A 26,551-nucleotide genomic window follows, 5' to 3' on the forward strand; every position below is an offset into this window, starting at 1 on the left:
CTGAATTTTCTAAATAAACTAAAAAAAATAGCAGCATTGAACAGATAAATCTGATGAGGGCCACAGTAAAATTAAAAATAAAATAAAGTAATTAACAGGGATTCATGGTATATTGATTATTGGATAATATTGGATGTATATATTTTTATTTATTTATTGGTATCCCTCAAAATTATATATAATTTTGTATACCTGATTACCTTTGTTGTCATCTAACACTCACTTAAAGTTAATCTTTAAATACAGTAAGAATTTGTCAAAACCACAATTTAATCTTTAGAGAATCTCAAAATATAGATTTTATTACAAATTCGTAATTGATTTTAGTTTCGATTTATTTAGACTAAACAGTGTAGAATAATTGGCTATTTATCTGGTTTTATCAGCATCAACCAGAATTTTAATATCAGCGCATCCCTATTTTGAGTTAATGAAGAATTGGCCTTTCTCTACTACTTTTTACAACAGCAACCACATTTGAAAAATCCATTGCAAATTGGGGAAGCCGTCTACACGCTCTCTGTTCTCGGGAGAGTTCAGGTTTGCTTGCAACGTTAGAGTGGGAAATCTTGTAGCTTATATTGAGGTTGCTGGACTGGGAAAAATCAGTGGACTACTGAACCTGTACAACACAGAAATATTAACATGGCAGGCATTTTACACATTCACAGCTAAAATGTGGGGGTTAAAATAAATAATAATAATTTAGTATTGATATTGTACAAAATCTAAACTTTTTATATTTTTAAAAAACACACTGTGCTTGGAAAGTCTATAACGTCTAGAGTTCTTGTGTCCCATGTATTTGAAGAAGTCCATACTCAGAACATAGCACTGAAAAACATGTTGGAGGACCTACTGGTCTGATTCATTTTTTTGCCAAACAAACTAGACCAAACCGGGCTGAAGTGGATTGCTCCTGTACTCCAGTACTTAATAGAACGTTAGCGGTATCAGATCGCTCCATATTACACTCCTTCATGAGCAGTACCAGTTCAGTCGTTCTCTCCATAGACGGGCTGTTTGTGAGAAAGTTCTCGTAGCGCTTGCCTCTCTATGGTTTTATATTTGCACTCTTCTGTCTTTCAGTTTTGGAGCAGGCTCCCCTGATGGCTTTCATGGATGATTTTTCTGGGCCCTTGTGGTCTCTGCTGGGGAAGTCCCGCCAACTGTGATGTAAGTCAGTCCTTTTCACTGTTTCTTTTTCCTCAGCGTCCTTTCATTTCAGCCATGCTAGAGACTCTCAGCCATCCTGCTCCTCTTGGTTACAGCTGGAGGAAATAAATAATAAGTGTTAAAGCTGAAGTACGTAATGTTTTTCAATATATTTTGTAACTTTTAAAATACTTTTCTTACTCCAACTGAATATGTAGAAACAAGTATAAGAACCATTTGTAGGTGCAATAATCAAACATTGGGCCCTATTTTAACGAACTAAGCGCATAGTCTAAAGCGCACCGTGCAAGTGCACTTAGGGCGTGTCCGAATCCTCTTTTGCTAGTTTAACGGCGGGGAAAATGGTTGGCGTGCCGGGCGCGTGGTCTAAAAGGGTTGTCACTATTCTCTTAATGAGTAATGGGTGTGTTTTGGGCGTAACGTGCAATAAACCAATCAGTGTCCTTTCCCATTCCCTTGGGAAATTTCCCATTCCCTTCCCATTTCCCATGACGGATTCGCTATTTACATGGCGGAATTTGCCAGCTTAAAACTGAAGGTTAAACCGAGGTTAAAACGCGCAAGCAGACCATCTACGGGACAAGCCGGATTCCACCATATATTTATGCACACAAAAATAATCTTTTACATTGTAATCCTTTTATTTTTAGAGTGTACGCGCCCGCCTATAGGTGCCCTTTAAATAACCAAAAATAAATAAATACTGCGCCATTGACTTTAAACCCGTTTTTGTTGGTCATTGGCGCAGTCTATTTCAGTTGCCTCAAAATATCAATGCAACAACAATGCGCCTGAACACACCTTGTTTTCAGACCAACATGCCCATGGAAGCACAAATGGGTGCAAATGAATTTGCCATTTAAACAAGGTGGCGCTGGATGTGAAAAAGATAACTGCGTCAGGCTGAAACTAGCAAAAAACACTTGTGCCTGGCGCCACATTCCACCTAGTGAATGATAGGGCCCATTGTCTGATACAGCAACATTAGATTAACCGAGATTGGGGCGTTAGCGGTACTATTTGTTTCTGACCACAGACAGGGAAGTGTTCTGTTTAGGGAAAAAGTCATTTTTTTATGATACATAAATGACACCCGTCACCTTTAAGGGTTAAAAAAAATGTACAAAACAACATGTTTGGAAATTCAAAAGAAGCAGTCTGATATTACATTGATTTAAGTGGTCAAAGCTGTCCACACTGTTAAAGTCAGTATGAATGGCAACATTGCCAAAGACACTGGCTGCATGTCTAAATGCAAATCTTGTTCTGACAGTCACTGGCTTGTAAAAGGCATTAACTTGTCAAATGCTATTTGGATGGACTAGTACCCCCTTCCCCTTCCCAAATTCAGGGTTTCTTAGCTTTAAAAATCTGTTGGATATGGCAGATTCCTTCAACTCAAACTGATGGGACACAGATATTTGCTTTTGATAATAAATCTAAAATCTGTTGGCACCCTAATGCATGCTGGTCAGTCACTGATAATTAAATTCAGTCCCAAAACGACCATTAAAGGTCCCCTATTATGCCCCTTTTCACAAGATGTAAAATAAGTATCTGATGTCCCCAGAGTGTGTATGTGAAGTTTTAGCTCAAAATACCCAACAGATCATTTTTTACAGTATGTTTAATTTGTCATTTTTTGGGGCTCAGAAAAACGCGCTGTTTTAGTGTGTGCCCTTTAAATGCAAATAAGCTGCTGCTGCGCGGCACAGGGGGCGGAGCTTCATGAGCTCGCGCTCAGTCTCTCAGAACAATTTAATCTCACGGAATGATGATAATATCAGAAACTCTCAGTAACGGTGTTCATTTCGACCCGGAGTCGGACAGTAATGCCTACAGAGTCAGAGTGCTGTATGGAGATGGAACAGGTATAGTTTAGTAGTTTAATTACGGTTATAACGTATTTGTCATCTGCTTGTATGTATCCACTATTAATAGCCTACAAGTCTGCTGTTTCGGACCAGGTCCGAATGATGATCAAACATATACTGATGAGTTTAATAAAGTTTATTGTACATAACACAAAAGATGAAGCGTCAGTTTTACTTCAGAAAATCACCGTAAGAGCTGAGTAAACACAGTAAGTTATAAGAAGTGCGCAAGTACATAAACAAATTTCGGTAGAGTTGAGGGAGCATTTTCTTTAAAAACAAAATAATTCCACCTGGTCTTCAGTGGCTGCCTCAGATTTCGGGAGTAAACAGAGAGAGCTATGTGGATTAATACATCCAGCCACACAACACCTACAACGCTTGGGAGACATTCTCGTCGGTGCAGCAGCTGTGAACTCGATCAGGGCAGGTCTATGTTAGAACGGCAGTGTCTGTCAACACTCGTGGGCGGGGCCTGTGCTGTAGTGACGTCACTAAAACAGCATTCTGAAAACAGGTCGTTGGGAGACACTGCTGATGATTTATGGGGATTAATAAAAAAGAGTGGATTTTTATCACTATTGGGTGGTTGTGTACACACACTGCCAACACACATTTATGTCCAAACAGCATGCAAAAGTGAATTTTGCATAATAGGGGACCTTTAAGATGTTTAGGGTTAGAAAGGTTTTATTATTTTTTGGAAAGAAAATACTTTTATGCAGCAAGAATGCTTTAAATTGCTCAAAAGTGACTATTCATAAAATAATCCTGAAAAAAAAATTAGCATGGTTTCCATAAAAAATATTAAGCAGCAAAACTGTTTTCAACATTGACAATAATAAGAATTGATTCTTACACTGAAAATCAGCATATTATATGATTATATGAAGTGATGATAGTGAAAATTAAGCTTTGCTTTCACAGGAAAAAAATACAGTTTAAAGTCCCCATAATAATACCTTCCCCCCCCCCCCCCCATAATAATTGTATCTCTTAAAACTCATCTTCGATCACCAAAATTACATATTTCAACTTTTTTTTTTCTTTATGCCTTAAAATAGCTTGAATGTAACTCTACAACTAGGGGTGTAACGATACCCTCATGTCACGATTCGATACATATCACGATACTGAACTCACGATACAATATTATTGTGATACTCCAAGACATGGTAAAAGGTTAACAAAAAAAATACTGTTGATTAAAATGCTAAATTTGGTGTTACATTGTGGGTGTAAATGAACAGGCTTGAACTCTGTCACTGACTAGATATATTTAAAATAATGTAGGCCACTTTTTACTGGTAACAAAAGACATTTAGCATTATCAGGACCCACAAATATTCCTCCATTGCATTATTATACATTATATTCACCATTATATATAGTAGTTTACTGTAGTACTGACACTAAAACTCTGAAAACCTGAATTTATTCTGACACTATATATTGTTATATACCCTTGCCTAATTTAGTATATGCAGTTCTAGGAATATGCAAATTAGCCCCGCCTCCACTCACACCAGCTCAGAGATCCACTCACTGATGATCACACGTTGACGTGATTGGCTACAAGGTGGTTTGTGACATCAGAAACACCAGCGATTTTAAACAGCGTTTTTGAAACTGTCTTTGGTTCACTGCAGTTTTAAGGAGAAAATACTTAGCAATGGTGTTGACTTATGAATTTGCACATGGTTTGTCTTGAAGCATATTAAAAACACCATATAGACATTTACAACATTAAAAGCTTGATTTTCACCACAGGGGTACTTTAAATTATAAGAAAATAGAAAACCCAGACAGCAACATAGTGTCAGTCCAGATCCGGGCCACATCCGGTACGACACTATGTTGCTGTCTGGGAACAGTCATTTTAAATTGTAATAATATTTCACAATATTACTGTTTTTGCTGTAGATTTGATATTGTAAATGCAGCCTTGGTGAGCATAAGAGACTGCTTTCAAAAACATTAAAAAAAAATCATGCTAAATGAGCTAGGAGTGCAAACTGGTGCATCTTCATAAAAATATGTGCATCACGCTTCGGTTTCTTGGTTAATCTATAGTAGATGGTAGACATTCTGTTAATTAGAATTGACTTGACGGTTGGATCTGTGGGCGCAGCAGTTATAGTGCACATATTCCAGTCTACCAGTCTACGACATCTCAATCCCATTCCATTGTCAATCTCCCCTGCTTCCTCTAATGAAGACTGGCTGGCCGAGTGATACTTTTGCCAATGATATTCTCAGTTAAGCATCCCTCATCTCATAGCGCCCTCTCGTTAACCTCGTCACACTGCTGTGAGCCCTAACTCTTCTTCTTCTCCACTATTTTCTTTCGCTTTAAATGCCTGAGATTCTGATCCTATCTCGGCTACTGTACAAGTCTCCACAGGAACACATAAACAATACCAAGCGTTTATGTGCTATCTGAGGGAAGAGGAAAAAACAAAATGAGAAATGTTCTGAGAGTGCCCGGCCCACCACTCGATCCTCGGGGGGGGGCAGCGTGATGGAATATAAGATGACCAGATACATTTCCTAGGTAAAGGTTCTCGGTTTAATTGTCAAAATACAATGGAATAAGACATTTTGGTCCCACTTTATATTACTATGTAATAACATTTAAATGAATCCATAGACACTTTCAGAGCCTGCTATGAAGATTTGACAAAGTGGATGTCTTTTTACATCTTACAATTTTCTACATCTTAACAAATCCAAGACGGAAATCATTCTATTTGAGTCACGTCTGCTATAGCAATCTAAAGACTAAACTTAAGAAATTTGAACCAAATATGAGATTTTGCGTAAAAAACTTGGGTATCCTAATTGAGAGCAACCTTGAAATGGATAACCAAATTAATGCTGTTGCCCGGTCTAACTTCTTTCATCTTCGTCAAAACAGTGTACGTATTGCGAATTGAGTTCTCTTTCATGTCTTCTTGTGCTTGAATGCTTTAAGGATGTAGGGGTAGTAACACTTGAGTCATTACTATTACCTTACAAAAACCTCAAAAACTTACAATGACTTATCATGCTGTTAACTTTAGAATACTGTTCCAAATAATTTGTAATTCCTTCTGAAGGATTTGGTAATACTGTCTTGAATCATTACTAGTGGTTTACAGCACTAGTCTTCACTCTAGAATAATTATACATTATGCGTTACTCTCATCAATTATAAACCACCTCCAAGAGGTATGAAAAAATAGTTGTTACTGATAATAGTAGCTAGTAGCTAAGCGCTGTTACTTACTCACTCGTTAATTAGAGTTTCTTGTGAGTTAATATTAGTAACTAGGGGTGTGTTCACACTTGGCTCTAATAATGACAGTTGGCTCTAATAATCAAAAAGTGCAGTAGCTTTATTATAGTTTCTGTTCATTTTTCAGAGCATACAGTATAGTCATGAATACTGGTTTCCCATAGCTTTCCAGTCAGTTAAGCCATGTTTCATTGATTGGTTATTGTCTCGATTACTTTGTGAAGTTGAGTTGAGTAAGTGTGCTACTCTCTTTGCTGCTACTGTCACACAAACAGATGTATGCATGAGGTGTTATGTTCCCAGATATTATAGAGTGCAACAGCGACTGTCCACTTTTTCAGTGAGTTTTCCCCCCATTTATTTTCTCCATAGTGAACCACCCAGGCCCAGGACAAACTTTCAATGAACTTTGGCCATCTGACTGTTGCACTATTGTTTTGTTACCTCGACATGCACCATCTGCTTTGATTGACATCATAACATGATCCATGATATTGGTGTTTGTGTTCATAACGCTTTTCATGGACACTCAGCCATGGCTAATGTTTCACTGTGTTTCAGTGATTCTCAAACGACTCGTCAGATAAATCAGTCTTTCTAAATCTCTCCTCTCCTCTCCTCTGCTCTGATTGGCCAGACATCGCAGTCTGTTGTGATTGGTTTACCGCGTACAGCGCGTGTGTCATAAACAAAAACCGTCCATTGCCATAACAACATCAGGTCTGCGTGTCCTGAGGCTTCCTACACCGTAAACTAAACACAGTAACGAACAATGACGTCGATTTTACCATATCAATCTGAGCGCGAGTCCGATGATGAAACATTGGAAGAATTCATTCAACACGAACCTCCATCGCAAGGACGACTCGAGCAGGATGTTTCTCAGTGATACGCTACTCGGTTTGAGGTACATTATGAGATGCAACTGTAATTTCTCACCATCAGCATTAACAAGTGCATGGCCATCAACAAACCGATTATTTTACTTATAGGCCTACTTATTTATTTACAGAGTATTTTTCTAATTTATTGTGGTGAACATGTGGAAACTGTATCAATAACAGTGCGTAGATTAGCCGAGCTCTAGCGTGAATGACTGATGTAACATAAACGTGGGTAAAACAATTCTTGCTCCATGCTTAATCTTTCCTCAAAGTAGTGAGAACGACAGACGATCTACATTAATATACACGGTTTTAGGTAGTGGCCCACAACTGATCTGCAGAAGTATTTCATAACTAAGTATTTTGAACACCATCTTTCAAGAGCAAGCGGTTTGCGAATCCTGGATTGAACTCCGAGATTTGAGAAGCAGTCGTCTGTCAGTAAAATAAAGGGAACACAGCAAATGTTTAGGATTATACTGCTGTGGTATTGTGGTAAAGATTAATTTTAACCACTGATCCTTCACATTGTAGAGCACAGCTTCTTCCCGACATAATGCTATCCAGTATCCACAGGAATCAGCTGCAGGTTTGAGGGCGTTCAAGTTTTCCCTGGTGTCTGCGCGCGCAATATGCTAATGTTTCGTCTTGACGTCACAAAGAAACGGCTTATGACTCATTTGAAAAACGATTAATTTAATTGACTCAGAGTCGAACTTTATATACGGTGCACTTTCAGATTTAAAACTTTGCAGGATGTTTTCATTCACTTAGAGCTATGTTACACACTACATGAAAGGTCATTTTCAAAAATCTATAATAGGGGCCCTTTAAACAATACATAGCCTCGTCGTTTGCCACCGCTAGCCTCATCAGCCGGAAGCCCACTTCACCCAAGCTGCCGAGGTCAGTGGCAGTGCAGCCTCGCTTCTGTTGCGAGTTTGGCCAGTGCTTTCAGGTTAGTCTGCGAAAGTCTGCTAAGTGTGAAACTTGTGAAATTTTTCCAACTTTCTGAAAACTGTGTATTTAGTTTAAAATATCTTTTTCTGAGTAAAGTTAGATGGTTATGTTGGCCATTTCTAGCTCTATATTGGACACTGCTTTATTTGGGGAAATGGTCCAGTGAAATGTCAGATCTAAAACATGGTGAACTTCAATGATTGATGACCTGAAAATATTTTAATCACGTCTCTCCTTGCTGCCATGCCCAGAAAGGCCACCTGGAACACGTTTTGAATTTCTTCGTTTGTGATCTCGCTAACTCAGCTTGAGCCGTTCCCTCCTGTCATGCTTCCACTGCTGTTTTTCTTATGAAGCTATTCATTAAAACGGAGAGGTTTGGGAGTTACCTGACACTGTAGGGGTCAAAGGGGTCTGTTATGTTATAACTTCAAATTGGGGGGTGTACTATTCCCTGTGTAATTATTCAAATTAATCATCGAATGCATGTCATAACATGAATGTGCATTTCAATATTCATATTATCCACACTATTATTTATATCCTGTTGGCTTTGTCTGCTTATCGGAATAGTTTTATGGTGCCACCCAAATCTTTCATCTCATTAATCTCTCTGACTCTGTTATGGATTCATTTCTGATTACCTCATAAAGAATCAAAGGACCAAGGGGTATTTTTGATGCGCTGAGAAAATGTGCAGCATCTGTTTGTCTGCCGTCATCCATATCCATGTGATGTGACAATGAAAAGCAGACCGCAGAGTCTTAGTGGGAGTTTCATTTCCATTGCAGAGTCGATTAGAAGGTTATGCTCTTCAGCCATCAACTTTTCCACTTTTCAAACTGTCCTTTTAAACAGAAATGGTACCACTTTGCAATAAGGTTCCCTTTGTAGCAGACGTGCGCTTAATCTTAATTTTTAATAAATTAATTAAATAAATAAAAGGTAACCTATGTTTTTTTTTAAAAACAGCAAACTTGTACGTTTCTTAGAATGATCAAGTACACTTTAAAAAATTGCTCTTTTGTTATAAAATCAAATTTAAAGTTTAAATTTAAAGTTTTAAATGATCATGTTAATCTTTTGTCATGCTTTAAAGAGGTACACTTATTTTGATGTGCTGACTAGCATACTACAGCACATGTACTTGAATACAATTTGAGTGTAATTTAAAGGGATGGTTCACCCAAAAATGAAAAACCTGTCATTTAAGAACAGTTAAGAAACTCATACAGGTTTGGAACAGGTTGAATAAATGATGAAATGATGACATAGTTTTATTTTTGGGTGAACTAACCCTTTAATATTACATTTAAAGTTAAAATATTTTAAGTGGGTAACACTTTACACTAAGGTCCCAATAGTTATTGCATTGAGTTACACTAACAATGAGCTATGCATTTGTTACATTATTTATTCATCTTTGTTAACGTCAGTTAATAAAAATACGGTTTATTGTTAGTTCATGTTAGCTCAAGTCCATTAAACAATATTAATAGAGACAACTTTAGTATTTTGTTTTGTACTTATTGTAAAGTGTTATCAACTGTGGTAATGTTCATTCATGCATTTTCCAAACTGCACAGTTAGTTCACAGTACTCAATGCATAAACTAATGTCAGTTAAATGAACCGTACTGTCAAGTCATTGTCACTCATACAGCATCTCATCATACAATTTTATGGCACAATTTGAAATTTAGAAAAAAATTTTCCCCTTCCAACTCAAGACTCTTCTTGTCCTTCCACATATGCAGGCAATTTTTTATCTTTGAATATGAACTCCAGCATGGTAACATGAAAATCATAATGTTCTGGCTGTTATGTTCATTCTAAAAATGAAAACATACTAAAAATAGCCACTCTGGCCACACCAATAAAAACAAATAGAGTTTATAAAGCATAACGCAGTCACATATGCGCTCTCATATCTTACTCTCCATTGAGTTTCACCTTGATTTACTGCACTCACTGGGCATAGTGTTTCCATTTTAGATTAATCAAAGTCATTTATTTAGCACAATGTCTGTCACACACAGTGCCTGAGGGAAATTGAGGTCGCCATTGTAATAAAATGTAGATCAGGAGTGGAAAGCATATATCAGGCTAAATAGAAAGGTTTAGCTTGTACTGAGGGTGGAATATCAGTATCCTGTTTAGCTTTAGCCCATTTATCAAATCCGTCTTTGGATGTCCGGAAAGCCTTTCATGCACAGTGCATGGAATTCTTCTCATAGATGCTATATAGAAGTATAAGAAAAAACAACCTCCATTTATATATTTTTTTTTTCACCCTTTGGTTTCTCATAAGAAAAACGCCTATGTTTTGCTCACAAGCATTGACGAGTGACATTGTCCAGTAGAGGAAAAGGCTTTCTGCAAATATCAAGGAAGTCAGTGCTACACTGGGAACTAAGTCATGACAGGACTGGTTGACACTTTTGTTGAGCATTCCATCCAGATACGGCCTTTATAAAAATAAAAAAAAACCCTACATGATCCAATCTCTGCTTGTTGGCCCTAGTTCAGCGCAATCATCTCTTCCATCAGCTGAGTTCGTTGCAATCCAATTCTCGTTTGTTTGCTTTTTGTCACAGACACATCCATCTCCTTTGTCAATGAAATTTGGTGTCATTAAATGTATACACAAATGTTTGTGCAGTCATTTTGAGTAATAAGACGTCATATACCGATTATGTGCTTCCATGGATGTAGCTTTGTCTCATCATTCAGCAAAATGGAGCTATTCCAAGGCTGATTTTATGCTCCAATGCCAGCTGTACCAAACAGTTAGATGACCAAAAAAGTCCTGTAGGTCCAACAGCTTCATATGCCTGTTGTCCATCTAGTTTACACAGTTTAATCGTAAATGAGCTGTTAAGCCTTGAGGTTAGAGTTCAGAACACTGATATAATTTCAGCCACTTAGTCAAACCGCAGTATTGGCATGGTTGAGGAGCTGATCTCACAATCGCAAATGTTCTCACAAGTTTTATTTGCTTACTAAGGGCCAGATTTACTAACTGTGCTCCAGCACAAACCCTCTTTTGGCATTAAAAACTACTGTCAGGATTTACTAAAGACACGCAATGAAAAAAATTGTGCTGAAAAGGCGTTAACAGGGTTATTTTTGCGGCTGACTTCATTGCACATGCATTTGTTGGAGTTTCGCTTTCAGACGCAAAATTTATGGGGGGAGAGTATTTAAATGAATCATGCAAGGTGATTTACTAAGGTTTGCGCTAGTCAATTTACTGGTATACTGTTATATACAATTTACTGGTATATTATTCACTGCTAATATAAAGCTTGGAAGAGCCAGGACATTTTTTTTAAATATAACTCTGATTGTATTCGTCTGAAAGAAGAATGTCATAGACACCTAGGATGATTTGAGGGTGTGTAAATCATGGGCTAATTTTCATTTTCGGGTGAACTATCCCTTTAAACCAGACACTAAATTGCACTGCTCTTGGTAGATTGAGTTGGTCATTATGGAAAAGATCAGACTTTTTTTCTTTTTTTTTTGCATGTCACTGTCAGTAGATCACGCGCAGAATTTTCCACCCCCATCTGTGTTTTTTTGGAATTACGCTCTCATGCTAATTTGCCCTGTTTTAATAAATCTGGACCTTAATCTATACAGGACTATACAAGAATGGCTTGAACAAATTCTAGATAGTTTGTTCCTATGAGGCATATGATAACTGAAAGTCAGCAAATAAGTTATAAATTATATTTGTACATATTTGATCATCAAGACTGTCTCAGTTTTAATTTCCTGCCTCCATGCCGATCCAAACCTGTATGAATTGCATTGTACAGTGGATTACAAAATAAGATATTTTGGAAGAAGATTTTGAAAGATATGCTAATATGATTAAAGTCAAAGGGGCTTAGGGCCCTATTTTAACGATCTGAAACGCAAGTGTCAAAGCGCAAAGCGCAAGTAACTTTGTGGGCGGGTCTCGGCGCTGTTGCTATTTTCCCGGCTGGATAAATGACTCTTGCGCCCGGCGCAAATCTAAAAGGGGTTGGTCTGAAATAGCTTCATTATTCATAGGTGTTGTTTGGGCGTAACGTGAAATAAACCAATCAGAGCGTCATCTCACATTCCCTTTAAGAGCAGACGCGCTTTTTCCTTGGCGTATTGCTATTATAACGGCGGATTTGCCAGGCGCGCGCTAGGAGCGGTTCACAGCCGAGGAGAGCAACGCTCTCGTCACGGCCGTAAAAGAGAGAGAAGTGACATTGGGGATGGAGAAACACACCCAAATTAAACAGGCATATAATAATGTGGGTAAATGTGTAAGCTAGATGTATGCTTTTATAATAAATTGTCTATCTATCTATCTATCTATCTTTTGTAATAATATGATTTGCAAAAATGAAAACTGCTGCTTCTGTGTAGATTAGAGAATCAAAGTGTATGCGCGTTGTGCACGCTATACATTATGGTCAAGCATGCGCCCTTAAAATAGCATAATGAACAACGCGCGACGCGCCACTGACTTTAGACTAGGTTTTTTCTGGCCATTGGCGCAATTGTTTTATGGAACAGTAAAATAGCACCAGGGATTGTTTGCGCCGGGACACGCCTCCTTTTTTGCGCTGAACCACCCAGGGAGCGCAAGTTCATTCCCTAGTTTAGCGACGTGCTTCTGTGGAGGGAAAAGCGCGCTTTGCGCGGGTGCAAAATAGGAATGAAACATGCGTCGGTGTACAAAGTCAATTGCGCTGGGTGCAAGATAGGGCCCATAGTGTTAGTTTGGACCCTTTGCATGAACCAAAACCACTGAAATATTTCCCCAAAAGAGAGAAAGTCATAGAGGTTTGGAACGAGGGTAAGTAAATGATAACATAATTTACATTTTGGGGTGAACTATCCCTTTATGTTTGTTCTGAACAAATATTTCTAAAAGAAGTTCACGGTAATCCTAGTCCAAGCCCGTCAAATGTTATTTAATATTTTGGTAGAGCTGTTTCAACATCGGTAGCTGAATGACAACAGTTTGAACAAATATTTCCAGTCGGCCCATCTGTCAATCCAGTTTCTATGGTAATTACTCCATTTTTACTGCATCATAGCATAGCAGAACCACAGAGCTGCCCTTTGACATCCAGTGCTTATCCTACAGAGGCATTCTGCATTTTTCCCTCAAGTTTCTTTTTTGAACTGAATGAGCCTTAACTGATTTGATATACTATATACCTCTGAGACATTCATCACAGGCAAAACTTTAAAAAACAGACTGAAAGCCTCGCAGAGCAGAACATCGAGGTTCTCACCCGCTTATTTTCAGCTCAAGTACAAACACAAAAACAACCTTGCTGGTACATGTTTCGATGAGTGTGTGATTGGCTTTGCATGGCAAATGACTGAGTTGTCAATGTTCGCCTTAAAAACATACCTCAGGGCAACTTTTTTTGTCTTTTGAATCTGGTCACATCAATAAGGCTCAACCCCGTGCTACGATTTTAGAGTGAACATCAAGCACTCGGTCATTCGCCATGCAACGTCGATCACACACTCATCAAAACGTGTACCAACAAGGTTGTTTTGTGTACTTTGAAAGAACAACCGTTCTTGTACATGTTTTGATGAGCGTGCGATCAGTGTTGCATGGTGAATGACCAAATGCTCGATGTTCGCTCTAAAGTCGGACCATGTGGCAGCGTTTAGCAACTTTATGTCTTACAAACCCTCCTGCCACATCAATAAGGCTCAAATATGATTTTTTAAGCAAATCACATGTAGTATTGTTCAATTTTTCAAAAGCTATGCCTAATATTAGCCATCCAACATATTAGCCACCAGTAATACAGACATTTGGCAACCTCCAGCAATAAAATCCAGGTCAGTGTGAACGAGGCTTCGGTGTGAATGTCATCACCTCATAAACAGGCTATAATCCGCACAGCTGCTGGCCAGTGACTCAAAAATCACACTGTATCATAACCATAATAAAATGTGGCAAAGCGAGAGGGGAGCAGCTGCTCCTCTCGACTTTTGATGTGAAAACTCTACTCTTGCCTTTCATGAAAAATGTGGAAATGCAGAGATATTGACTTTATTACGCAGCTGTTTTGGCAGAATGAGAGAGAGGAGCAAAGCTGAGAAAGGAACAGAAAGATCACCTGCAACCGGGTATGCAAATCATGCCACCCAAAGATTGAATTAAGCTCAGAGCCATTGACAAATTAAACTAATTTTGGTGAGTTTATTTGCAGTCCCACAGGAGATTAAGTTTCACTCTAATGCACAGGATCTCTATGCTTTAGACTCTAGACAAGAATCACCACAAAATGTGACCCAAACCAATATATACATATTATTTCTTCTTCATTTGTTTTTTCAATAGTTAAAATATTTAAACATTCCTTAACAAAGATTTGCTTCATAAGCAAAAATGTGTAAGATACTGTAAAACATCTTGTTTTCAGAGAATTTACATTGAAAATAAGGGATGGGAGGATTTTGCACTTTTAATACTGATACTGTAAATCTAAAAAAGAATTGATGCAAAGTGTTTAATTTAAAGTATTATGTATTGGTCATACAAATATATCATATGTTTTGTATCACAATACTGCCTGATGGTATTTTGTATTGGGTTGAAAACCTTTTGAAAAGTTGGGTTGAAAAGTCTATTGATTCTCAAGTAAATAAATGAGTTTAAATTATGTTTTGATATTTATTCTAGAGAACAAGACTAAGATGTATAAAGCCTTGCCTTATAAATCCTTACACTGGGGGCAGATAACAGGTACTGAGGTAATAAGTAAAGTAAAGTAAAGTAGAATAAATTACCCATAATCCTCTGCACAGTATCGCCTCCCCTGGCAACAGACGTACATGTGTCTAATTGTTTTATCCAGCCTTGAAATGGTTTAAGTGCTTAAATGTAGTAAAGCCAGCAGGTAGATCAGAGGGTTAGGTGCAAAATAAAAAGGTGCAATAATAAAATCTTTAATAATTACCCATTTAAAATTAATATCTTTCTGGTTTAGTTAATGCGACAGCTTCCTTTACATCTCATGAGAATTATTTTTTTCTTTTACTACTTTTTCCCAAAGCTGTTGTTCAATGACCAGCGATTAGTGAGGTGCCTGTAATAACACAAAGTGGCCTTGTCTACATCTGCGCAGCGACATATTGAGGACATTTTGAAAAATTGGTGGAATTTCCTTTTAGCTGTCAGAAGTCTTTTTGAGGCTAGAAAAATAACTCTATTTGTTGCAACTGAACCATGGGAAATATTCACTCCACTGCCCCCACTCCCCTCGCATACTTAAGGTGTTGATATGGGTATAGGGCCATACCTAGATCTCTTCTTTGGGAAGAAAAACCTCTCCAGGTAGACTAACTACACTCTCAGACACTGATTTTACGCTCTTTTATTCCTGAGGTTTTGACCGTGTATTAGATTCAGTAACAGAATGTGACGTTCACAGCTGCTTGAGTTATTATTCTCCTGCTGTTTGAAAGCCCTCTCCATTTTGCCTGCATGAGGAAAACTCTGATCTCAGCATGACATCTAAAACAAGCAAAACCACATCTCTCTGACACTCAGCAAATCCTGTTTTTATTATCCTTTTAACCCCGTGACATCTCTCTCTTTTATATTCTCTAGCTGTTCGCTCGAATATCACTATTTTCATCCTCCAATTTCCACAAATGATTGTTCACATAGGCAGCACGCAAAGTTTAAGATGACTTTCCGGAACAAGCTCCTGTGATGCTTTGCGTGTAGTAAGCTTTAATGGATATACAGTGTGATCTCTAAGTCTGCTAACAGTAGAGTTCATCGAGTTCAGTGTCGAATCAAAAGTGCATGTTTGCTTTCCAAAATCAAGACATCTATATTATGGACTAACCAGTGCATTATTAAACACATAGTACATTTTAGCAGAGGGAAGTTTTTACTTGATTATTATATTTATCAGTATTGTACTGGGGGCATTAATGTTAAAAGGCACATACCACGGATAAGACGTTAAGATGAGATCCTGATGATCTCATAATCAGTACAGTCACATTGCTATATTTATTGATATTCATTTTTATATATCTTGTATTTTATACTCATAGCTTATTATTTTATATCTCGTCTTCACTGTACAGCATAGGGCATGGTTACGGAGATTTCTCCCAATTTGAGTGGTAGCATCCAGAAAAGTGGTATGCAAATATGGAATTATTATTATTATTAAAGTCCTTTGTCAGCTTAATGCTCCCTTGATCTGTTGGGGAGAGGCACCAATGCCATTTTAACAGTTTAATAACTGATAAACTGTAATATTAAAATTAATCTCTCTTACTGGTGTACATTAGCGGCGACTCCTAGATTGATTTGTTTTATTATATGTTTCTACAAATGTGTTTTTGCTGGAGCCAACATGACCCCACACTCTTAAAAAATAAAGGTCCAAAAAGAGGAGTTTCTTAGCGATGCCATAGAACTGCCATCTTGGGTTCCCCAATGAACCTTTCAGTGAAAAGTTCTTAAAAGAGGAAGTGTGAAGAACATTTGAATAATCTTTAATAAGAAACTTTTTCCACTATAAAAAAAAAATTCTTCATGGATCCATTGATGCCAATAAAGAACCCTTATTTTTAAGAGTGTAAGCATAAGTAATCTTACTACAAAGTTACCAGTCACATTTCTGAAAGTGCAAGTCTATATTATATTATATTATATTATATTATATTATATTATATTATATTATATTATATTATATTATATTATATTATCTTTTTGGATTTAAATAGGCAAATGCTTAAGTCAGTGATTTGATCAATTTTACAGTGGCAATTATGTTTCTAGTGTGTTACATGTTTGGCAACAGTTCTTCTAACCCTCTTTATATAAATAATCAATTTGAAATTTTTGGTAAAGATCTTGTATTGACAATGCAAGAGTCCAGCACTCTGTAAAGTCTCCTCCAGTACATCCCATAGACTTTTAATGAATTTAAGTTCTGGACTCTGAGGGAAAATGATTCTTCATGCTCCATCCCAACCATTCTTTCACAGTTTGAGCCTGATGATTCTTGACATTGTCATAATGGAATATGGTCATGATGTGTCTTCATACATGTCTTCATACATGTTTAATAAATGAAAAGCCAACACACTCCATCAGTTAGAGTTAGAATAACTGTTGCCAAACATATAACATGCTAGAAACATAATAATAACTGCAACAGTGATCCAATCATTGACTCAATTTATTATTATTTTTTGGCCGGGCATTATATTATATTATATTATATTATATTATATTATATTATATTATATTATATTATATTATATTATATTATATTATATTATTACTAAAATAATCTCAAGGCAACAATATAAAGGTTAAACCCCACTTTATATTATTATTTTCACACATAGGCCTACATCCATGTACTAAGAAATCAATATACATCGTGGATAGTGACAATATGTATTGTGTATAATCTACCCAAAATAAAAATTTCTGTGAAAAAACAAAACAAAAAACAAGTTTACAGAGTTTTTGTGCCAGTACTAAATTAAACTACTTTATATAATGTTGAATATGATGGGTCCTGATAATGCCAAATGTCATTGACATTATTTTAAATATGTCTAGCCAGTGACAGAGTGCAAGCATGTCCGTTTGAATAATTCTGTATTTTCAGCTTCAGAATCATGAATATTTGTATTCTGGTGTCATCATTGTCATTTACATTTATTCATTTAGCAGACGCTTTTATCCAAAGCGACTTACAAATGAGAACAAAAGAAGCAGTTAAACTAACAATAGGACAACAATATGCAAGTGCTATGACCCTTCCCAGTTTAATCTAACCTGTCTTGTGCATTGAGTTACCTGCACTAAGTCCAAGCCTATTCATTTATTCAATGTAAAACCAAATGTATTTTAGTCAACAGTAAAAAAATGTGTCAACCTTTTTCCATATGTCTTGGAGTATCCGCAATAATATCGTATCGTGAGTTCAATATCGTGACATGTACTATCGAATCGTGACATGAGTCTCGATACACCCCTAATATAAACTGAATGGATGCCACAGCCTCCATTGATAAAGAGTTATGAGCTTAGATTCAGGTGTCCTCAGAAAGGGATCCTCTCCTGAAATCTCATAGCAGGCAGATATAGGGATTGCTAGATATTGCTGATTTGCTCTATATCGTGGCTAAAAGAGCTCTTTTCCATATTGAGTTCATATCCTGTTGCAGAGAATTACCTCATTGCTTATTCTGTCTGCACTTTTTTCTGTCATTCTTTCTTTTGCTCCAGCTTTTTTTTTTTTTTTTTTTTTACCGAGAATGATAGAGCAATCATTTGAAGGCATGCTTGTGCTGATGTACAACATATGGCTCAATGCACATGTACAGAGGGTGTTATTCGGAAACTAAAGGCCATCTGGGCATATTCAATTGTTCAAATATTAATGATCATTTCACTTTTGATATATGTGATTGCATACACTTCAAAGGAATAGTTAAATCCAAACATTTTTTTAAAAAACACAATTCATATAATTATAATTCAATATAATTATTCATTACTCACCCTCATGATTTATGGATGCAAAAGCACCATAAGGTATAATATATAAAATGTTCCGCCACAATGAGCTGGACCTGAGAATCAAATCAGTCTGATTTGTGTTCACAAATTATTCATGGCTTTACATTTCTTCAGAAAACTTTGAATATAGCTGTATGAACTACTTTATGGTGCATTTAGGGTATTTTTTTTTAATCCTGCTTGGTCTTCATTCATTGGCCATGTTTACATGCGCACCAATAATGTAATTATTTCCAATAATCAGAGTAAGGATTTAATTATAAGTCCTTAATTATAATTATAATTCTAAGTAAAGTTTAATTATAATAGCATTATGAGGGTGCCTGTAAATGTAGTCTTTGTAATTGTAAAAGAAATTGTAAAATGTAAAAGATTAACCAATAGCTTCTTCAAAATTTCTCTTTTTGCATTCAACGGCAGGAAAAAGTAGTGTGAATCTGGAACGACGTGAGGGTCTGCGGCTGAAGTATCCCTTTAAGTGGAACAGAGAAAAAAGAAAGGTGTTTAACTCCCTCTATTCTGCCGCTCCTTGATTTGAGATCTCAAACCGAAAACTGTTGCGCCATTCAGTTATTTATCAATCAAGAGCCAATCTTAGCTCCCCTTTCTTGTAAAGATCAACAGTAGCCAGAGAGCGATACCAGTAGCTGATGGTGGCGATAAACCTCTGATCTGTGGAAACATGGTGTCCCACTGTTACAGCAATGAAGGCGATGAGAGCAGATAAGCCATTATACCAGCCTCGGCTTGTCAGCTGTATTGTGCTCTTCCTCATAAACCTATTCAGTGATTAAGCACCTGTTTGTAAAGTCAGGCTCCAGGAAAATACGCACACAGGTGTCAGACAGCCGTACAGTAACAGCCCGATTCACAAATGGTTTTTCAATCAGTGGAGTCATGATCAGATGGAACCGACATCCTAATTTGTAGAATGTCATGCGGCATGACGCAAATTTTTTAATTCAAGCGAATGGAAATTTCCAGGCTTGCTCATAATGAAAGAATATCCTGATTTAAAGCTGTTCCATAAAAAAAAAAAAAAAAAACTGGTCATTTTTAAAGTAGAACATTGTAATCCTATGGAGTAATGCAGAGAGAATGCTCTCCAGTGTAGATCATTTTTGCCCTGTCTAGTCTTCTAACTCGTTTGATTATTTTCCCAACAAAACTTTACTTTTGATGTGTCCGTCTAACTTGCACTTTGCATGGATAGGTGAGTGCAATTTGTTTCTTTTGGCCTAACAGCAGCAGAGAACAACTGGACGTGCTCCACTCAAAACAGTCTTAGTCTTTAGTATGCAAATGTATTGGAGGAGTAAGGTCTGCGTCCACTACTATGTTTACTGACCTTTGATACTTGCAGATAATATGCCAAAATAGTGCACGAACCAACACTATGATGCAAAAACACTGAACACTGTCACGATCAAACAGAAGCTCCAGATAGCAACTAAAATAGTTGCAAGTGCAAAAATAATAAAAATTTGCAATAATATTTGAATATGTAGTCAACACTAGTGATAGTCGGGTAAACTTTGTGCACATTTGTATTACGTTTCCTCAGAGATCACCCGATAGCATGCATAACTATCTTTTCTGCACGGAATGATAAACATAGCGCAAGAAGATGACTGTATTAATCAGAACTTTTTAATAAGTCTGTCAAGATTTATGAAACAGCCTTCAGTGGACTGTAACACTGAAACGCGAGTCATTTTAAAAATGATTTAATAAATTAGCAATGGTATTTTAAAAGCATACATATAATTATTGTAAATATTATGTAATTTTTATTATTATTTAAATTGTATTATTATATAATAACAACACTCTTAATCAAGTGATCATGTAATGTCTTAGCTAAAAAGCCACGTGGCTGAAAAAAATCGTTTTTTATTTTTTTCTCATTGTTTTTTTTTTTTCACAAAAAAGTCACAAAAAAATATATCGCTAATTTACATAAAGAAATTGAGGTTTTCTGTTAAGTGTTTGCCTACTATCTTGCCTTCTCTTCGAGCATTGGCTGCGCTTGTTCTGTTTAGGTCATAAACAGCTTCTCCTCAAAGGCGGAAGTGTTGCGTTTCAGTGATAAAGTTTATCAGCTCCTGGGGGTGTTAGAGAAGCAACAGAGGGGCCCTAAAACTCACCAAAAAAACACTAGAGAAACCACCTCATTCTCACCCATACAAGTTAATTTAGAGGTAGAAACAATAAATCCATATTTAGCTTGTATAGCAGTAATATACAATTGACGCACGTTTGCTTGCAAAAAAAAAAAGGTGTCCTTACAAAGTTCTTTCTCACGGAGGGTTAATCAATTTACATACCCTTTTCTCAATGCGCTCACTGAAACACAAAGCAATCATTGTGGCTTCATTTGTGTGTTTCTGCCGGCAACACAAAATGAACCCATCAGCAGCACAGAGCAGCAAAATATTGACTTCCCGTTAAACAAAACACATTATCTTCCATCTGTTGTTATTTGAATTACTGTATGTCCACAAGGGCAACTTTCATAATACACTGCTCTAAAAATACTCAAAATGCTCATTTTGTCTTATTACATTTTGCTAGACATAATTTTCTAGCTGCACCCGTATTAAATAAAACTCACTGGAGACCTGGTCACGTTGTACGGAAAATGAAGTACACGGTTTACGTGAAAGGGCTTCAGACATCACAGGGCTGATCAAATTTTACTCAGTGTACTCGTAAGATGGTGAGCTATACGCCGAATAATGTGATTTGTTTGTTGAAATGGGCTACCTGACACCAGTGAACTCACAGCTTCAAGCATTTGGAAATTGAAGTCACTTAGAATTACTTTAAGTTGTTCCTTTCTCTCCGCCTGTGCCGTTTGGTCTCCACCACAATCTTTTTACTCACATGGAGTCTGTCGTGGTTTTAGCTGCTTGTCCTCAAGAGAAAAATGATCTGTACATTTGTGATATAAAATGATGCATGTGCGTATACAGATACAGTTTCATCAGTTAAGACTCTCACGCTATAATTTGAAACTATATGTAAAGAGTTAGCAGTGATGCTTAATGCTTTAATGAAAAAATGTAATGCACAACAAAAGTGCTTTCTATTCAGTAGGACTGTATTGAACCAACCAAAAAATTTTTGGTCAGTTATTTAGTTTTCTGATGAGAGAAAGATGACATTATGCTCTTTTTTTTATTATCTCCTCAACTCAAAATGCAAAACAACTAAGATTTCTCTGTCCTGCGGTGTCTGGTGTACATGGCTGTTTGAATGTGAGATGCGTGTGTGTGTGCATTGTTTCCACTTCATTGTGGCTAGGAAATGTCTCCAGGGCTTGCCCACCCAGCCCCCTGTAACAGCTGCTGTAAACCCTTTACTGTGATAGTCAAGTGTGTCTCCCCCATTCTAGGAAAAGTAGTTCCTGAAAAGCCTCTATATACAAAGCAAAACCAATTCTGATATCCAGTTCCTATTTTAGTGCATCAAAAAATCCTACTGTACGTATATTTTTTTATTATCTGTGACATCAGAGCACTGACACTGTTTTATTTAAAAATAAAATGTTTTTAAAATGTTTTGTTTTTGTTGTTAGGAAATATTTAATGTAGTATAAGTATTTATTTCCTGTGTTGCAGAAGCTCTGTGTTTGTCCAAATGAAAACCCACAAAAACATCTTAAAATTGGCCTCTTCCAGCGAGTCATTAAAGTAACTACCACATTTTCTGGATAAAACCCTACAATTATCGGATCACTATTTACATTGTAAATCCGACAGACTAGAAAATGTTCCAAATGCAAATGTGTTATGAAACAAAACTATATGTATTTGTATATCCTTGTGGACACTGATAATTATCTTCTTGGTCTGGATGAAGACATTTAGATCTGTAATGAAATAAGAGATCGATATTAAAAAGTGTGTGTCTCTTTGTGTTGGGATGAGGTTTAAATTAACATTTGTATAAACTTTACGTGGTGTCTTTTTTTTTCTATTTTTGGTTTCTAGGGAATGCACTGTTATTCTTGCTGCTATTTGTAAAGGTGAAACTCAAAAGATACAAAAATAAGTAGTAATAAGATTTCATGATCATATTTTTCAGTTTCTGTTTTTCATATTTGTACAAGTAAAGAGACTTTTTTTTTTATATAAAGAAGTTACTTAATCATTATCAACAATTTAAAGTCCAACCAAAATAAACAAAAGGGCAAGTCTGCCTCTTTTTAGATGGTCAGTTCTCTTGGGCATTTAAGAGAAAGAGCTAGATTTAGAGCACATGGTTTCTCTTTCATATCAGAGCTTGCGTCCTGTTCCATTCCTCATACCTTTCTGCTGACATGCGTTCTTTTAAAGATAATGCTCAAACAACAAATGTTCAAACCAGAACAAAAATTCTTCCTTCATGGCAGTTTTGCTTGAGTGCTGTAGCTCCCGAGAGGAACCTTCATCTTCATTAGGTTTAACCGGCCCTCTTGTTTCTGTGTATTCCAGCTATAAACGCAAGTAATTATTAGCTTAAACCTTGTATTATTTCTTATTTCTTCCCCCTACACAAACTTCACCTGGCTGTTTTACATTCCACTGTAGGCAGTACCATAACAAATCATTTATTTTTTTGTGAAATGTTGTACACATCCAATCGCTCTGTAACCCAAGACAACTTCAACATTGCCCTGCTCAACCTTGACGCACTTCTCACAGGGCTGTATCCCCCCTGAGAAAAGTCACCACAAGCACATTCACAACTTTAGGTCACCTGATTACAGCAGGTTTAAAATTCACTGGACATGTGATATTGAGCAGTCTGACCCTACTGACATTGATTCAGGGAAATTGATTTCAGTCATTCGTCAATATAGACCTAATACTGACTTACGTAATCAAGAAGTACATACAGTTTTGCTCTGCTGAACTTCTTGGAAAATTGATCAGACGTGAACACTAAAATAAATCTCAGCAAGGTGAAGTATAAAGGAAAGTGTAAAACTCTTTATCTACAAGTAGTCTTCACGTATACACCTGAAAGCACAGAAGTAAGAAGAGACTGAGACTTACAACTCCGTCTCTGGCTCGGAGAAATCACTGAAGAACGTGCTGCCGTTGGAGTGCGGTGGTCCCGGCGACGGCTCCTCGCTCCTGTAGCTGCTCTGGCTGCTCCCTTCCCCAGGCAATGTCCCTTGGGATGTGGGGGGCTTCTCGAACGATCCAGGCATTCCTGGCTCTGCAGAACCAAGGAAGCAAGGGCATCGAGTCCGAAGCGCCTTGTAAAGGAAGTTGAATCTCAGCGAGGATATCCAGGGGCAGCCAAGAAGATTCTTGAAGGCTGCACGAAACTCTGGGCTTCGGCAGTAGATGATGGGATTGAGGCTGGAGTTTATGTAGCCTAACCAGTTTAAGTATCGAAAAGCAATTGGGTTCAGCAGTTCTCGATTAAAGACATTGAAGATGTTCGCCACGAAGAAAGGCAGCCAGCACAGTGTGAAGATGCCCATGATGATGCCCAGCGTCTTGAGGGCCTTGTGCTCCTTCACTACGGTTAATCTCGACGGTCGCCTGCGGGAACTTTTCCGCCTTGCCGTCATCCCTCCGACGTTATTGCACGTCGAAGGCAAGTTGTTGTTGCCATGGATCGGCGTCTGTACCTGATTTCCCATGCACTCGTTTTGGAACCTCAGACGGTTCTTGCCAATTAGCTGTACCTGTCTTGTGGCAATGAGAAAGACACGTGCATAGACAAAAATCATGATGAGTAGTGGGATGTAGAATGAAACCACTGATGAAATTATAGCAAAGTAAATGTTTGTATTAAAATCACAGCTTATTGTGAAATCCTCTGTTGAATTGGAGGGCTTCTCAACATGCAAGTTGCTCATAATGGGGACGAAGGAGATAAGAGCTGAGACCATCCACACAGCACAAACGATAATTCGAGCCCTGCACTTATTCAGGAGCACTTTATACCGCAATGGCCGCATGATCGCAATATAACGATCCACCGCAATGATGCAAAGGGTCTCTATACTGGCAGTGACACATAAAACATCAACCGATGTCCATAAATCGCACAAAGTCTTACTAAGTTTCCAGTACCCTGTTACAGCAATCCTGGCAGCCAGTGGCACCACTAGCACCCCCATTATGAGGTCAGCACATGCCAACGACATGATGAAGATATTCGTTGTGTTCTGAAGCTGGGAGGTACGTGCTATGGCGATGATGACCAGAAGGTTACCCACAATGATAAACGTGATGATGATGATCATGATGAACAGCTTAAATGATGTCCACTCCTGTTCAGGTTCAAGTGTTGGCTTCGCAGTGGTTAGTTGAGTGATGTTTGTCAGGGATTCCATGTTTCAGTATTCAGAGATCAAGGTATGCGATTTTTCAAACTGGATATCAGAAACAAGCAGCAGCAAAGAGACATAGCTAGGTGCTCAAAACTTCTATTCGGTCTTCAAAGAAGTGATTGAGATACCATGACGATGATGTATTTAATCTTGCATTTTATACCACCATATCTCCAAATGTTGAGCAACAGCATCAATTCCTTTTCATATATTCTTCAGTCATCCTGCAAAAATTTTGCATATCCAGCTGTCCTGTGGCATTTGAAGCAAACATATGTGCCTGAACTGAAGATGTAGAAGGAAAGAAAAGTCCCTTTTATTCTGAGTTAAAACTGGTCCAAGAGAGATGGGGGAAAAACATTTAAACTTTTAAGAAAAGCTCTTGAAAAGGCAGATGAGCTGCCGTCCTGTTGAAGTAGTCCGCTGAAGTGGAGTTTGAGCTGAAGTGGAGGAGGTTCAGTCAGCGTGTTACCGCCGCGTGTGGAGCGAGCGAGTGGAGGTGCTTCTACTGCCAAAAGCTCAAAGGAGCTGTGACACTGCCGACAGTCAACAGTGGGAAAGCACTCTCCCTCTCTGATAATGCGCTCTCTCTCTCTCTCTCTCTCTCTCTCTCTCTCTCTCTCTCTCTCTCTCTCTCTCTCTCTCTCTCTCTGCCTTTTAGCGTTCAGCATGCTGTAGTTGCAGTCACATTTCACCCAAAAGGGGTGGAGTTGTAAAGAGTGCCTCACTTCCAATATTCACACACACACCCTCTCGTTTTCTCTATCCAACAAGTACACAATCTTAAGTACTCAAAGCAAACATAAAACACTTTTTATCTTGTCTGTCACACATCAGAAATGGACATCAGGTTTATGTACATGCAATAATATATGTCCAAAAATAAGGAAACACATACCATTTTAATGCAAAGTTAACCTGTTACAACGTTAACAACATTAAAATTGTAACTGCAACAACATCACAATTATAGCAGAATTACAAGATATACATTACAGCTAGATTATAAGATTTGTCAGTGATACTACCATCTTTATTTTAAGGTGACGTTACATGTTACTATGTACATAAACAGTAAATTATTCGTAATTACATGTAACTAACCCTAAACCATTAAGTGGCGTTAAGTACTATGTACTTACAGCAAAAAATAAGTACAATGTACTTATTGTGTTCATGTTGTATTGTAAAACACTTTTGCTGCTATTGAGGTGTGATACGGGTAAGGTTAGGGACAGGTGTGGTGGATTGGGTAGGTTTAAGGTGTAAGGGAAGGGGCAACTGTGTAATTACAAATGTAATTACATAAATTAATTACAGCTGTAATTACATGCAGTAATTACATGCAGTAATTTTTAAAATGTAAGTACAATGTAAAAACATGTAGATACACAATAAGTACATTGTATCAAATTATTAATTTCAATGTAAGTACTTAAAGCCACTTAATATGTAA

General features: G+C 37.4%; 1 protein-coding gene across 1 annotated transcript; it reads right to left on the bottom strand.

Moving 5' to 3' along the window:
- Positions 1–25,670, bottom strand: adrb3a (adrenoceptor beta 3a). Its single transcript, XM_084138805.1, has 2 exons — positions 23,801–25,670; positions 1–1,271 (listed from the first exon to the last, which is right to left on the bottom strand). Exons 1-2 carry the CDS (start codon positions 25,096–25,098, stop codon positions 1,244–1,246), a joined length of 1,326 nt encoding a protein of 441 aa, XP_083994931.1. The 5' UTR covers positions 25,099–25,670; the 3' UTR covers positions 1–1,243.
- Positions 25,671–26,551: the final 881 nt, after the last annotated feature.

Source organism: Abramis brama (genome assembly GCF_963993115.1).
Source record: "Abramis brama genome assembly, chromosome: 16".
NCBI classification, from domain to species: domain Eukaryota; kingdom Metazoa; phylum Chordata; class Actinopteri; order Cypriniformes; family Leuciscidae; genus Abramis; species Abramis brama.

Excerpts from the sequence above, each read along its gene's own strand:
- adrb3a (XM_084138805.1), bottom strand. The coding sequence starts at position 25,098 with ATGGAATCCCTGACAAACATCACTCAACTAACCACTGCGAAGCCAACA. Across the intron at positions 1,272-23,800 it reads TCCGAGCCAGAGACGGAGTT|CTGTAACCAAGAGGAGCAGG; the intron begins GTAAGTCTCAGT and ends TATTTCCTCCAG.